The 17022-nt window shown below is 43.7% G+C and overlaps 1 protein-coding gene across 3 annotated transcripts in view; it reads left to right on the top strand.

Annotated features, from left to right (window-relative positions):
* Window positions 1-16268, top strand: part of LOC106569317 (E3 ubiquitin-protein ligase mib1) — a 100326-nt gene extending 84058 nt beyond the window's left edge. The window contains exons 16-22 of one of the 3 annotated variants that reach the window (XM_082960927.1): window positions 8504-8685; window positions 8884-9073; window positions 9457-9535; window positions 9806-9955; window positions 11150-11227; window positions 11756-11856; window positions 13308-16268. In XM_082960927.1, coding sequence (XP_082817053.1) covers window positions 8504-8685; window positions 8884-9073; window positions 9457-9535; window positions 9806-9955; window positions 11150-11227; window positions 11756-11856; window positions 13308-13448 — 921 coding nt within the window. In that variant the 3' untranslated portion in view covers window positions 13449-16268. The remainder of the gene's footprint in view (window positions 1-8503; window positions 8686-8883; window positions 9074-9456; window positions 9536-9805; window positions 9956-11149; window positions 11228-11755; window positions 11857-13307) is intronic. The other 2 variants (XM_082960928.1, XM_082960929.1) reach the window with 2 other exon arrangements.
* Window positions 16269-17022: the final 754 nt, after the last annotated feature.

The raw sequence follows: 17022 nt of genomic DNA on the forward strand, positions 1-17022 counted from the left end.
ACACATACCTCTAGAACCCTCCACTAACACCTAACACATACCTCTAGAACCCTCCACTAACACCTAACACATACCTCTAGAACCCTCCACTAACACCTAACACATACCTCTAGAACCCTCCACTAACACATACCTCTAGAACCCTCCACTAACACATACCTCTAGAACTCTCCACAAACACATACCTCTAGAACCCTCCACAAACACATACCTCTAGAACCCTCCACAAACACATACCTCTAGAACCCTCCACAAACACATACCTCTAGAACCCTCCACAAACACATACTTCTAGAACCCTCCACAAACACATACCTCTAGAACCCTCCACAAACACATACCTCTAGAACCCTCCACAAACACATACCTCTAGAACCCTCCACAAACACATACCTCTAGAACCCTCCACAAACACATACCTCTAGAACCCTCCACAAACACATACCTCTAGAACCCTCCACAAACACATACCTCTAGAACCCTCCACAAACACATACCTCTAGAACCCTCCACAAACACATACCTCTAGAACCCTCCACAAACACATACCTCTAGAACCCTCCACAAACACATACCTCTAGAACCCTCCACAAACACATACCTCTAGAACCCTCCACAAACACATACCTCTAGAACCCTCCACAAACACATACCTCTAGAACCCTCCACAAACACATACCTCTAGAACCCTCCACAAACACATACCTCTAGAACCCTCCACAAACACATACCTCTAGAACCCTCCACAAACACATACCTCTAGAACCCTCCACAAACACATACCTCTAGAACCCTCCACAAACACATACCTCTAGAACCCTCCACAAACACATACCTCTAGAACCCTCCACAAACACATACCTCTAGAACCCTCCACAAACACATACCTCTAGAACCCTCCACAAACACATACCTCTAGAACCCTCCACAAACACATACCTCTAGAACCCTCCACAAACACATACCTCTAGAACCCTCCACAAACACATACCTCTAGAACCCTCCACAAACACATACCTCTAGAACCCTCCACAAACACATACCTCTAGAACCCTCCACAAACACATACCTCTAGAACCCTCCACAAACACATACCTCTAGAACCCTCCACTAACACATACCTCTAGAACCCTCCACTAACACCTAACACATACCTCTAGAACCCTCCACTAACACATACCTCTAGAACCCTCCACAAACAACAAACACATACCTCTAGAACCCTCCACTAACACGTACCTCTAGGACCCTCCACTAACACCTAACACATACCTCTAGAACCCTCCACTAACACATACCTCTAGAACCCTCCACTAACACCTAACACATACCTCTAGAACCCTCCACTAGAACCCTCCACTAACACATACCTCTAGAACCCTCCACTAGAACCCTCCACTAACACATACCTCTAGAACCCTCCACTAGAACCCTCCACTAACACATACCTCTAGAATCCTCCACTAACACCTAACACATACCTCTAGAACCCTCCACAAACACATACCTCTAGAACCCTCCACAAACACATACCTCTAGAACCCTCCACAAACAACTAACACGTACCTCTAGAACCCTCCACAAACAGCTAACACGTACCTCTAGAACCCTCCACAAACAGCTAACACGTACCTCTAGAACCCTCCACAAACACCTAACACGTACCTCTAGAACCCTCCACAAACACCTAACACGTACCTCTAGAACCCTCCACTAACACCTAACACGTACCTCTAGAACCCTCCACTAGAACCCTCCACTAACACATACCTCTAGAACCCTCCACTAGAACCCTCCACTAACACATACCTCTAGAACCCTCCACTAACACCTAACACATACCTCTAGAACCCTCCACAAACACATACCTCTAGAACCCTCCACAAACACATACCTCTAGAACCCTCCACAAACACATACCTCTAGAACCCTCCACAAACAACTAACACGTACCTCTAGAACCCTCCACAAACAGCTAACACGTACCTCTAGAACCCTCCACAAACACCTAACACGTACCTCTAGAACCCTCCACAAACACCTAACACGTACCTCTAGAACCCTCCACAAACACCTAACACGTACCTCTAGAACCCTCCACAAACACCTAACACGTACCTCTAGAACCCTCCACAAACACCTAACACGTACCTCTAGAACCCTCCACAAACACCTAACACGTACCTCTAGAACCCTCCACAAACACCTAACACGTACCTCTAGAACCCTCCACAAACACCTAACACGTACCTCTAGAACCCTCCACAAACACCTAACACGTACCTCTAGAACCCTCCACAAACACCTAACACGTACCTCTAGAACCCTCCACAAACACCTAACACGTACCTCTAGAACCCTCCACAAACACCTAACACGTACCTCTAGAACCCTCCACAAACACCTAACACGTACCTCTAGAACCCTCCACAAACACCTAACACGTACCTCTAGAACCCTCCACAAACACCTAACACGTACCTCTAGAACCCTCCACTAGAACCCTCCACTAACACGTACCTCTAGGACCCTCCACTAGAACCCTCCACTAACACGTACCTCTAGGACCCTCCACAAACACCTAACACGTACCTCTAGAACCCTCCACAAACACCTAACACGTACCTCTAGAACCCTCCACAAACACCTAACACGTACCTCTAGAACCCTCCACAAACACCTAACACGTACCTCTAGAACCCTCCACTAGAACCCTCCACTAACACGTACCTCTAGGACCCTCCACAAACACCTAACACGTACCTCTAGAACCCTCCACAAACACCTAACACGTACCTCTAGAACCCTCCACTAACACCTAACACGTACCTCTAGAACCCTCCACTAGAACCCTCCACTAACACGTACCTCTAGAACCCTCCACTAGAACCCTCCACTAACACGTACCTCTAGAACCCTCCACAAACGCCTAACACGTACCTCTAGAACCCTCCACAAACGCCTAACACGTACCTCTAGAACCCTCCACAAACGCCTAACACGTACCTCTAGAACCCTCCACAAACGCCTAACACGTACCTCTAGAACCCTCCACAAACGCCTAACACGTACCTCTAGAACCCTCCACAAACGCCTAACACGTACCTCTAGAACCCTCCACAAACGCCTAACACGTACCTCTAGAACCCTCCACAAACGCCTAACACGTACCTCTAGAACCCTCCACAAACGCCTAACACGTACCTCTAGAACCCTCCACAAACGCCTAACACGTACCTCTAGAACCCTCCACAAACAACTAACACGTACCTCTAGAACCCTCCAAAAATACTGTAGGGGATTGAGCATTTGAGTGCCTTTCTACATAAGACCGCTCCTCACTCGGCTGGCTGGGCCATTTTCAAAGCCCCTGTCTCCCCAGTCATTTATCCTGAAATGTCTTATATTCTTTCTAACTTTCTGAAGTGATGCTATGGGAGAGCCCTACTCTAAGGCTGGGCCATATGGCCTAAAAATCATATCTACATCTTTTCAAACGTCATTCACAATATAGATCTGTTTTCTCTGAATAAACTTTGTTGCACAATTAAAGGTCAATACACCAAATTTCAACCAGTCAGGAACAATCTGATGAATAAATAGAAGCCTTCCACAACCATAAGACCCACTAGTATACTGCTGTGTCTTTGGCATCATTAAAGCTGAAGACATATTTATCAAATAACTCTCTGTAATTATTATTACGCAATTAACCTGATTAATCATGTAACTGTAATTAACTAGGAAGTCGGGGCACCATAATTTTCCTAATATAACTTTCAGATATTTTAATATCTGATCAATTAGTCTTCGAATTAATGAATTATTATTTACCTCACGCCAGTCTCATTCCAAACGTCGTAAATTGTTGATTATCTGCACGAACCCAGTCTTCACTGAGTCATCCATACATCAATTGTCTTCAAATAATTTATTTACTAACTAAGTAATTCACAGAAATGCATAACAAACAGTAGATATCGTTTCAAAGAAATGATAGAGGAATGTGCCCTAGTGGGCTAAGCCGGCATGGCGGCTTGTTAGACAAAAGGGGAGTGGGGGTCAGCTGAGAAGGCACTACAGAGTTGATAATTATAACAATTGAAATGCTAATCCTTTGCACATGAACACTCACTCATTCGGGAATAACTGCAATCAATACATATATTTACGCTCAGTGTGTCGTCGGGATCTCTGTTGAAAAGTTTTTCTGTTGGAGAGTTTGTCTGCTCTCTCTCTCTCTGTCGTGGTTAGAATGGGTAGTTCAGAGTGACATTCATTAATGTCGTTATAGGACAGATGTTTCGGGCGGTTGTCGGTCTTCGCGTTCAATGATACTGAATTCCTAGCTGCAGACTAGTAATTAATATTAAAGACTTGTTCTTATTCTGTCGGTATCGATAGTCTAAGAGTTTAACCACATGGTATGGTTAAAAGTTTATCAAGCATGGTCTCCAACCTTTAGCCATCTCGTAATTGAGGAAAGCTCGGTCTGGTGATAGAAAACCTCGGTGGGGGTTTTATTCGGAAGAGCAGAAAAGGGCCTGTCCCATGACGCCAGACCATAACTGTGCTCATGGGTGGTCCTCTGATTTACTTAAGACTCCAAAGGGAATTGGAGTTTCCTTCATTAACCTCTAGAGCAGGGGTCATCAACACGGTGCCCGCGGGCACCAGGTCGCCCCCAGGGACCACATGAGTCGCCCGCAGGCCTGGTCTAAAAATAGCACAACTCACTAGTGAGCTGCGTCTGAAATTTAATTGTATTCTGTTGCTATTCTTTTTAATCACACTTGCATTTATATATATTTAAAAATGACAATATCTTAAAAATATTTTCATTATACATGAGTTTAGATAAGTTTAGGTGAACTCTGACCTACTCTAGTTCAAAGGTCAGTATTGTGCGCGTGGAGAGTAAGCTAGCGGGCGCAGCGAAGATGGTAGCTGAATGCAGTTTCTTGCCTCAAAAACATGGCAGAAAAAAGGAAGAAAACGTATCACTTTCACAACGATTGGGAGGAGGAATTATTTTTTACGACTGTTTCATCACTCACTGTAAAAGTGACCCAGACTTCCCAAAATTTCTGCATTACCACTGCATCATTCACCAGCAGGCGTTATGTGCAAAAGTGATCGGCTTTGAGCACGTGATGACTCCCGTTGTAAAAATCATAAACAACATTCGCTCCAAAGCAAAACAGCACAGGATTTTCAAGGTGCTATTGGAGATGTCAGCTGAACTCAGCAGAGGATGAGTTTTACTTCGTTTTTTGTCACTTTTGGGTGAAATCAAAGAGTTCAAGCAGTCCAAAGGCGAAGACGTCTCGCTGCTAGAGGACACAGAGTGGACACTTGACCTTGCATTTTTGATGGACATTACTGGGAAACTAAACGACTTGAACTGCAAGGCAAAGGTAAGACTGTTGTTGATCTCATAAGTGCTTTAAATGCATTTAAAGCCAAGATGAACATTTTCTCTGGATTTACAGAAAAAAAAGGTGCTGCACACATTGTCCGATTTCAAAAAGGCTTTACGGTGAAAGCAAAACATTAGATTATTTTAGCATAGCACGTTAGCAAAAAAAAGAAGCAATTTTCCAAGCACGGATAGCCGTCACAAAACCAGATATACAGCTAAAATTAAGCACTAACCTTTTACAATCTTCATCAGATGACACTCCTAGGACATCATGTTAGACAATGCATGCATTTTTTGTTCGATGAAGTTTATATTTATATCCAAAAACCCAATTTTTACATTGGCGCGTGACGTTCAGAAAATGTTTTCTCCCCATAACTTCCGGTGAATAGGCACATACATTTACAGAAGAACTCATAAACGTTGACAAAATTTATAACAATTATTTAAAGAATTAGAGATAATCTACTCCTTTATGCAACCACTTTGTCAGATTTCAAAATAACTTTACGGAAAAAGCACATTGTTCAATATTCTGAGTACAGAACTTAGCCTTCAATGCTAAGCTATACAGTTAGCCTATAACTATGACGTCGACAAATCTCTAAAAATATGTTCGAAATATTTACTTACCTTTGCTGATCTTCGGCGGAATGCACTCGGATGTGCACCCACTTCCACAAGAAATGTTCATTTGTTCTGCAAAGTCCATCATTTATGTCCAAATACGTCCGTTTTGTTGACCATCCAGAACACTTTACAATGCCATGTGGCGTGGACGCAAATCCATAGACGAAATGTTCAAAGTTCCATTACCGTTTGTAGAAACACGTCAAACGATGTTTACAATCAATCCTTTAGGGTATTTTTTAACATAAAATTGCTATAATTTTACAACCGGGCAATAGGTATTCATCCCAGAAGAAAAATAAAAACCAATGAAGTCATGTGCACGCGCGTCATAAGACACCTGTCCTCAGACTGGCCAGTGATTGACTGAGCCATAATTTTCTGCCCGGTAACAGGTGACGGATAAAACCAGTTCCTAAAGATTGTTGACAGCCAATGGAAGAGTTAGGAGGTGCAACGTAAATCCTATGTCACTGTAGTTTTTCAAGGGATTCAAAAGAAAAACTACATTTCTAATTTCCCCCGCTTCCTGATTCAATTTTTCTCAGGTTTTTTGTCTGCCATATGAGTTCTGTTATACTCACAGACACCATTCAAACAGTTTTAGAAACTTGAGTGTTTTCTATCCAAATCTACTAATAATATGCATATTCTATTTTCTGGGCCAGAGTAGTAACCTGTTTAAATTGGGTACGTTTTTCATCCGGCCGTGAAAATACTGCCCCCTAGCCCCAACAGGTTTAAACAGTCCAAAATCACATTACACAATTTCACAAACAGTTCCGTCCTTATTCATTCATTTTATACAACCATTTAGATGTAGGTCTCATAGCTGAGGCTATTGTATAAACATGATTATGGTAATGTGGCGGTATTGTCTCTCATGAGTTTCACAAAATTGTACCAAACGGGCCAGTTCGTAGCTGGATTTTTCACCGATCTTTTATACCTTCTCCAGAACATAAATGTCGTTCGGTTCTCCAGTTCTGTGAGGTGGAAGAACTCCTTTGTTCTCTCTCTACTGTGGCCATGAGGAGAGGGTCTCCTCGTAGGAATTTACGACCGCTCTTACAGAGCCTGGTGTCAGAAATATAGAGGTCGGGGGATGGTGCTCGCAGTGTCCAAAGAGGGCAACGTCATGACAATACATTATTTATCAAAATAGTTGAACCTGCTTTTTGTTGTTGCAATAATCACGGATCTAGCTTTGGTCTATCTATGAAAACGCCCTGTTTAACCAGAACAATGCACATCCACCAGTAATGACTAACTTCTGGTAACGGTCATTATAGAAATGTAACACAGGTCTCAGAAACAATCTCTCAAGCCAAGCCCACGTGCTAGTGAGTAGCCAACTTAACTTTATATTTCAAGTCTAGCCAACGTGGATCTATTTACTTGCTAACATTAGAACAGTTGAACTGTTATGAATACACCTTCCTGTCTGTCTCCAACTGTTTGAACAACAGCCTGTTCACTTTTACATATTGAAATCACGTGGCCTACCTGGACAAGATGCTTATTTCTCAGAATGAGAACAAGTTTCCAATTCCTTATTTAAATGCATTATTTTATGCTCATTACACATGTATTAAACACAGACTAGACAGCTAGCACATACGTCTGTGGCTACCGCAATGCCGTGCGTGACAAACTGAGCATCCATTTTCCACAATCATGTTAATTGATACTGGTTTTAGTAGGGTCTGCTCTGTTCTACATTTTGGGAGATGAGACATAAAAAGGGGATCGTTAAGGGCGGCAGGGTAGCCTAGTGGTTAGAGCGTTGGACTAGTACCCGAAAGGTTGCAAGTTCGAATCCCTGAGCTGACGAGGTACAAATCTGTTGTTCTGCCCCTGAACAAGGCAGTTAACCCACTGTTCCTAGGCCATCATTGAAAATAAGAATTTGTTCTTACCTTTATTTAACTAGGCAAGTCAGTTAAAATACATTTTTAAAAATTAAGTCTATTACAGTAAAATGTCTAAGCATTTCGGTGTCCATATGACCGATTCTGTTGGACCAAACCTCCAATGCAAATGGTGAGTTTAAACTGCTTGTTGTCAGGGAGGAAGAAGTTGTCTTTTGTTGTAAGTGGCAGGGGGAGGGGCTTTGTGTCTCTGATTGGGAAGTTGCACAGAAGGAGACAAGACCAAAAAGACACAGAACTCTCATAAAAACAGGAAGAAAAATAACAACCCCGATTCTTGCGATACAGGCATTTGGAACATCGCGCTAATCAAATTGATTCGATATATAGCCCAGCCCTACCCAACACACTGCATATGTCCCAATTACACTGTATTCTGCTCTGCTCTGCGCTCCTCTGTCTGGTGGAGCTGGGGGGAGGGGGAAAGAGAGGGGGAAAGGGAGAGAAGGGGAATGGGTGAGAAAGGGAGACAGAAAGAGAGAAAGTGTTATTGACTCCTCTGTGTGTTGGTCCTCCACAGCTGATCATGGGCCTGGGCACCCAGGGAGCAGAGAAGAAGAGTGCAGCGTCCATCGCCTGCTTCCTGGCAGCTAACGGAGCAGACCTGACCATGCGCAACAAGAAGGGCCAGTCCCCTCTGGACCTCTGCCCCGACCCCAGCCTCTGTAAGGCCCTGGCCAAGTGCCACAAGGAGAAGATCAGGTAAGAAACCCTAGCCCCAGGTTTAGCCCTCCGCCCCTAAACCCATACTAAAGGACACGGTTTAGACTCTTTTTAGATGAATCAGCTGGTGAGCTTCAACTTGTTTTCTCCCCATCTTCCTTTAATTTGTCCTGTCTTTTCTTTCTCACAAACTCTCTTTTCTCTCCCCATCCCTCTCTCTCTATCCCTGTCTTCCAGTGGCCAGGTGGGCTCTCGCAGCCCGTCTCTGAACAGTAACGGTGAGACCCTGGAGGAGTGTATGGTGTGTTCTGACATGAAGAGAGACACCCTGTTCGGACCATGCGGACACATCGCCACCTGCTCTCTCTGCTCCTCCCGCGTCAAGAAGTGTCTCATCTGCAAGGACCAGGTCCAGTCCAGAACCAAGGTATTGTACCAAACCCGGCCTCGTTGGTTTAAATATTAACATTAACGGACGGTTTCTCAGAAACAGATTAAGTCTGGTCTTGGACTGAAAACTGGTGAATCTCCATTGAAATAACTTTTTAGTACAGGACTTATCTGTGTCCGGTATTCTGATCTGAATGCTTTTCACTCACATTTTTGCTCAAGTCTCCCTTTGATGTCAATGAATGATTTAGGCCAACTGTTGGGGTGCCTCGAAGTATCAAGTTGTGGAAGTTACTAATGACTTAGTATATTAATGGATGCTTTCCATTGGTTTTGGGTGTAAAGACATCCTCCAATTAGAGGTATGACTTTCTCTTCTCTTTCCCTTCACTGACATCAGATGTTTGTCTCTCCATACAGATCGAGGAGTGTGTCGTATGTTCTGACAAGAAGGCTGCCGTGCTCTTCGAGCCCTGCGGTCACATGTGCGCTTGTGAAAGTAAGTACACTAAACCAGCTAAGGTTGCTTCCTCGTACGGTATGCCACCTGGCGCGTGCACAGTAGGGAGAAACCGTTTTGAAGTGGGGAGGTAGCCTACTGAACTTTTTTTTTTCCTCTTCTCTCTGTTGCAAAATGTTTTGCTATGGTGTGCCCTACCGAAGACCCTGCCTCGCTGCAAGAATGCAACAATTCTCCAGAACCTTTGATGTGTTCTAGTGGGCCATACTGACCTTTCATTCTGTCTGTGTGTTCCCTTCCTCCGTACAGACTGTGCCGGCCTCATGAAGAAGTGCGTACAGTGCCGGGCTGTTGTGGAACGCCGCACGCCCTTTGTCCTTTGTTGTGGAGGGAAAGGTATGGAGGGTGATGCCGCTGATGATGATGATGATGATGATGATGATGATGATGAGGACCTTAGTGAGTGAATCTTCCACACGTTCCCTTTTAATTTCCTTTTATCCTCCTTTCTCTCTCGTTGTCATGACTGTCCATCTTGTTGTTTCCCCCATGATGAACTTGTTGTGTTTTTGTTTGTTTTTGTTTGTTTGTGTTGGTTTGTTGATTCACAGCTGTCTTGCTCCTGCATTATTTGAATGTTAATGTTGTCATTGTTTTGTGTGTTTTAGTTGAATGTGTCATTTTCCCAGACTGGGAAACAAGCCTCCCTAGTTGAGGTCATTAATGCATAATGCATGATCTTTAACTTAATGCAATTTAATCACGTCAGTTTTATAACATTTCAGCAGCATGCACTAATTTTATTAAAAGAAATTGACCTCCATAACCGGCTATTAATTCTCCCTTAGCTGGCTCCTAAAAGTCTATTTGGCCAACTGATTTTAATATCGCCATCAGTCCATTGCTCGATCCAATTTCTCCATTCAATCTGTTAGCTAAGTAGTGACGGTACAGTGTTGGTTATTTGAATGTGTGAGTGTGTATTAAGGCTTACGTTTACCATTGCTAGTGTTGTCTTTAAGTTGTACACACTCTTATCACGTTATCTAACCCTTATGACTGCAGTTCCCTTTAGTTCGTTTTCCTTATTATTTTATGTTGAGTTAAAAGGGAAACTGTTGTAAGTTCACTGATTTTATAATGATTTGCCAAAGATTTGCTTGTCGAAAGATCTTTGTGTTTTGCCACACACACACACACACACAGAGATCTCTTCAAATACAAAGTGCATTATGTCAATCTCACACACACACACTCATTCCTTTATGTCCCTTGACATTTGGAGAGGGATACCAGTGCCATCCTAGACCACTCTTCTAGCCCACTGGTAGCTAGTGCACTACGAGTTGTCATGTTACCTGCTGAGTACTGATGACAAAACAGCTTTTGTCCTGGTACCTTTCCTTCTAGTAATACTACTTAGTGTGTATGGTTTTTAGACTTTGAAGGATGCGGTTGCAGCTCAGTCTACCTAGAAGAGACTCCTCTCCCCCACCTCCCACCTAACATGTGTTTTAAATCTAATAACCTCATTGTCCTTGTCCTCCTCTGTCTACAGTCCTTTAGTAGTGAGTAGACTGCTCCTCCTCAGGCCTTGCCTTGTGGAGTTGTATCAGGGGCTCCTGTTATAACACTGTGACTGGTTATTCTCAGCAGGTAACTCTAACTCAGCTCTAATGGCAGGGGGCTCGCTGGATCTGCTCCAGCCCAACAATCTGGCGCTAAGTTGGTGTAAGTATCTCATCCTCTTCCCTGGTTCAAAACTCCCAAAAAATCCCCAGTGCTGTCTGCCCTGCTTGACCTACGCCCTGCTGCCGAAACCCCCTTTGCAACGATCCTTCGCCCACCCCTCAACACAACACACAGAATCACACACATACAAATGATTAATGATACTGATTTCCACCATTCAGAATGGTTGTGCCCTCAAGCACAGTCCTCAGACCTATTTTAGCCAAATACTGTCTGAGGAAGTACATGTGTCTAACTCTGAAATTGCTGCTTGTTAAAAACGGACTGGGTTAAAGTGTAGAACTCTTTCCAGAATAGCCCACAAAGACGAGGCTGTATGATTGCTTGATTAGTTTGGCCTTTAGAGCATCATGTCATTAAAATCTATTCCAATTTTATTGATCACATACACAGAATACAACAGGTAGACTTTACAGTGAAGGCATCTCACTCTCTTTCGCTCTCATTAAATCGGCTCGGTGTTCGTTTTTTAACGTTATGTGTGTTTTCCCTGTTTCCCTTCTACAGCCAGCGGAAATATCCCGGCCATGCAGAGAGACAAAGACAACACCAATGTCAACGCTGACGTTCAGAAACTGCAGCAGCAACTGCAGGACATCAAGGAGCAGGTAAGCATGGTGGTATGTACTAAAGACAACATGGTGGTATGTACTAAAGACAACATGGTGGTATGTACTAAAGACAACATGGTGGTATGTACTAAAGACAACATGGTGGTATGTACTAAAGACAACATGGTGGTATGTACTAAAGACAACATGGTGGTATGTACTAAAGACAACATGGTGGTATGTACTAAAGACGGCATGGAGTCATGTGCTGAAGACGGCATGGAGTCATGTGCTGAAGACGGCATGGAGTCATGTGCTGAAGACGGCATGGAGTCATGTGCTGAAGACGGCATGGAGTCAAGTGCTGAGGACGGCATGGAGTCATGTGCTGAGGACGGCATGGAGTCATGTGCTGAAGACGGCATGGAGTCATGTGCTGAAGACGGCATGGAGTCATGTGCTGAAGACGGCATGGAGTCATGTGCTGAAGACGGCATGGAGTCATGTGCTGAAGACGGCATGGAGTCATGTGCTGAAGACGGCATGGAGTCATGTGCTGAAGACGGCATGGAGTCATGTGCTGAAGACGGCATGGAGTCATGTGCTGAAGACGGCATGGAGTCATGTGCGGAGGACGGCATGGAGTCATGTGCGGAGGACGGCATGGAGTCATGTGCGGAGGACGGCATGGAGTCATGTGCGGAGGACGGCATGGAGTCATGTGCGGAGGACGGCATGGAGTCATGTGCGGAGGACGGCATGGAGTCCATCCCACCAAAACAGGCAGAAATGTAATGCTGTATTTTCAAACAGCTCTTACACTAAAAGGGCATTATCATAATTTTAGCAATTTCACAGTATTATTCCAACAACTAGTGTAAAAAAAAATATGTATACATTTTTTTAATAAAGGCCTTCCGAGATTCTGGGTTCGAGTCCAGGCTCTGTCGCAGCCAGCCGAGACCGGGGGACCCATGGGGTGGCGCATAATTTGGCCCAGCGTCGTCCGGGTTAGGGGAGGGTTTGGCCGACAGGGATGTCCTTTTCCCATCGCGCACTAGCGACTACGGTGGCGGGCCAGGCGCAGTGCATGTTGACACGGTCGCCAGGTGTACGGTGTTTCCTCTGACACATTGGTGTGGCTGGCTTCCGGGTTAAGTGGGCATTGTGTGAAGAAGCAGTGCGGCTTGGTTGGGTTGTGTTTCGGTGGACGCACGGCTCTCGACCTTCGCCTCTCCTGAGTCTGTATAGGAGTTGCAGCGATGAGACAAGACTATAACTACCAATTGGATACCACGAAAACAGGTTTAAAAAAACAAACAAAATGTTTAATAACATAGTGTGTGGAAATGAGACACCTTTTCCTTGCCCTGAGACAGGCTGTAGACCATTTTGGAATCTATAGCCATGTCTCAAAGCAACCATTTTCCCAATACAATGTGTTTATATCAGAACTGAGATGACTCCACTAAGATGAGTACTAAGTGTTATTTTGTGTATCTCTCCAGACCATGTGTCCGGTGTGCCTGGACCGGCTGAAGAACATGATCTTCATATGTGGGCACGGCACTTGCCAGCTGTGTGGCGACCGCATGAGCGAGTGCCCCATCTGCCGCAAGGCCATTGAGAGGCGCATCCTTCTGTACTAGAGAATCCTTCTGTACTCCCCCCCCCCCCCCCCCCCCCCCATCACCAGCTACCGCTCTCCCATCTATCTCTGCGTCTTAACACCAGAAAAACAAAAACGAATTACCAATGTGGCTTCTTTTAAAAATGGAAACTTTGTTATAAAACAATCAAACATTGTACTGAGAGAGGTCCTTGGTGTTGTAGCTCAGCTGAAAGCCTGTAGCAGCCTGATTCTTTGCTTTTCTCCTCAGAATGCCGTTTCGTATCTCTCACTCTTCTCCCCCTCCCCTCTCTGTTGTTTTCCTGTTTCTGTGTGAGAACGCCTCTTCCTGTTATCATTGTGTTGGGGTTATTGGCACACATCCCAACCCTGCCCTGTGTTGGCCTTGGGATATGGACTGAGGGATATGGTCAGAGCCACTTAGTCCCATCTCCAAGGTCCTATTCATTAGGGCACGCTCTGCCTCTCCTGTCGAAGGGGGCTGCCTCTCCTGTCGAAGGGGGCTGCCTCTCCTGTCGAAGGGGGCTGCCTCTCCTGTCGAAGGGGGCTGCCTCTCCTGTCGAAGGGGGCTGCCTCTCCTGTCGAAGGGGGCTGCCTCTCCTGTCGAAGGGGGCTGCCTCTCCTGTCGAAGGGGGCTGCCTCTCCTGTCGAAGGGGGCTGCCTCTCCTGTCGAAGGGGGCTGCCTCTCCTGTCGAAGGGCGCTGCCTCTCCTGTCGAAGGGCGCTGCCTCTCCTGTCGAAGGGCGCTGCCTCTCCTGTCGAAGGGCGCTGCCTCTCCTGTCGAAGGGCGCTGCCTCTCCTGTCGAAGGGCGCTGCCTCTCCTGTCGAAGGGCGCTGCCTCTAATGCTAAACCTAACCTTATCATTGATTCTATTTGTATTTCTTATGCAAGAGTATTGGTAATAGAAGCTACTGACGTGGATATTCACTACTTTTGTTGTTTACTCAACATTTCATGATGTCTACAATATGATGACATATTTGTGTACATGCAAAAATGCGATGTCCAGCACTTTTACAAATTCAACCAGTCTTCTGCTACACGTGCATATTTGAGATGGGTTGTCGTGACATGTTGGGGATTTTGGCAATGAGGCCCTTTATTTTCCCCAGAGTCAGATGAACTTGTGGAGACCATTTTTATGTCTCTGTGCAGTTTGAAGGAAGTTGCTAACTAGCGCAATTGCTAACTAGCGTTAGCGCAATGACCTGAAATCTGCGTAATATGCTAGCAGATACAATAGACTTTTAGTCATTGTGCTAATGCTAGTTAGCAATGGATCGCTAAAACTACCTCTAACTTCCTTCATACTGGACACAGACATAAAAATGGTACCCACAAGTTCATCGGACTCTGGGGCAGTAGACAAAGGTCATTGCCAAAATCCCAAAGTATGCCTTTAAGACCTGCACAGGGCAGGTTAGCACGCTATCTAGGGAGAAAAACTGCTGATTGAACAAAAGCAAAATTGCTGTTCTGTTTGTCTAGACTTTGGAGGTCCAAATCCACCTCAACTCTGACTGACTGATAAGGTGGTGATACGGCTGCAGTCCAATCGTCTGCTAACACCTCATCACCTGTACCTTGTTTACCAACCTCTCGCTCTGGAGAAACACAGACAGGCCAGGCAGTACAACTTTAGCATTACAACACCTTTGGTCTGCAATTGTTAACTCTTAAGTACAGTATACCCAGTATAGAAGTCAAGACAGTGTTTCATTCAGCCTACTTATAAGTGAATACTCTCATGTACCTGCTGGACATTTCTGAGGATTAATTCACTTTATTGAGCATTTGTACAAACATAGTATGTCATCATTTATGACACAAGTTGCTTTAGAGCTGTTCCAAGACTATAGATGGTATAACCTGTCTGGTATACAACCATCCTATGATTCTTATAAGCATCGCTAATAACCATTGATTATTCATGTGCCATTGCTTCTAAAAATTATTTACCTGTTAAATGTTGTTTGGGGATAAGGTGCTCTTAATCTGGTATTGCTTTTATTTAAATGTATTTGCAGAATTTTTGTAATTAACACATTTATTGAGCTAGAGTGTACAATCTAATAGAAAGCCAAGATGATAAAATGTAGAGTAAATTATTTTGTATTGCTGCCCACAAATAGGATTTAGAAGTGTATCTCTATAGAGCCTTACCTATAATGTAATGTAGCCGCCCACTCTCACCCACACATTCTGCTTCAATATCAATGTTGAAATGTGTCTTTTAGTTTGATAGACTTCAAGCAACAAAAAAACACTAAGCATTATTTTATCTTGTTTTGTCTGCAAGTCTAACATGTTCAGAGTAAATAATGAGACTGGTGATAAGGGAGACAATTCTGTCAGGTTTTACATGTATTCTTCTACCAGTGTTTTGGGGGATAGGAATAAAATGGTTCCACTGGTAAAGTTGACACTAATAAGGCAGATCCCTCCGTGTGGAGCCAAGCTGTTCACCTCGGTATAAGCTGATCAGCTTGACAACGCAAATAAGCAATTTTATAGGAAAGAAAGAAAAGTAGCTTCATACTTTTTTACTACCAGTTTTTATTTCAACGTTCGCGTTAACATTCTAAAAGCACTAATATTGCTTTATGGTAGTATTGTCTTGTTAGTTATAAAGGCCTATTTTGTACCTTATGTTCAAAACTTATTATACCTGTCAAGATTTAAAGGTTTCAGTAGTATTCTTTCCTTTTTTTTAGGCATGAATGTTTCATGTATGCAGTACGACATGTATTATAAAGCTGGTCACTCTGTATTTCTTAAAAGTGCTTTTCAAACCACTGTGTAACTGAAATAAAGTTCTGAATGAATTTTGAGACCTCTACCCACACTCTTGTTTTTATTCCTTTGTTTCTTGTGAATGTAAACGAACTGAAGAACGACATTGTCAACTTGTTTGTTAAACATGTTTGGGCAATTAGCATGTTGTTGACTTGCTGACTGAGCATGTAACCGATGTGAAATGGCTATATATATATATATATATATATATATAATAATGCCCCATAATGACAGTGAAAACATGTTTTTGGACATTTTTGCTCATTTATTGAAAATGAAATATGGGACACTCCAGATCATTCAATGTTGTGTTGGTATGCAACTCCAGTGTATATTTGGCCTTGTGTTTTAGGCTTTTGTTCTGCTGAAATGTGAATTTGTCTCCCAATGTCTGTTGGAAAGCAGACTGATCCAGGTTTTCCTTTAGGATTTTGCCTGTGCTTAGTTCTATTCTGTTTCTTTTTATCCACAAAAAAAAACTAGTCCTTGTCAATGACAAGCATTCCCATAACATGATGCAGCCACCACAATGCATGAAAAGAGTGGTACTCGGTAATGTGTTGTGATGGATTTGCCCAAAACAGCGCATTGTATTCGGGGCATAAAGTTAATTTCTATAAAAAAATTCCAGTTTGACTTTGGTACCTTATTACAAACAGGATGCATGTTTTGTAATATTTTTATTCTGTACAAGCTTCATTTTCACTCTGTCATTTAGGTTAGTATCATGGAGTAACTACAATGTTGTTGATCCATCCTCAGTTTTCTATCACAGCCATTAAACTAACTATTTTTAA

Source organism: Salmo salar, chromosome 14 (genome assembly GCF_965601325.2).
Source record: "Salmo salar chromosome 14, fSalSal1, whole genome shotgun sequence".
Taxonomy (NCBI): Eukaryota; Metazoa; Chordata; class Actinopteri; order Salmoniformes; family Salmonidae; genus Salmo; species Salmo salar.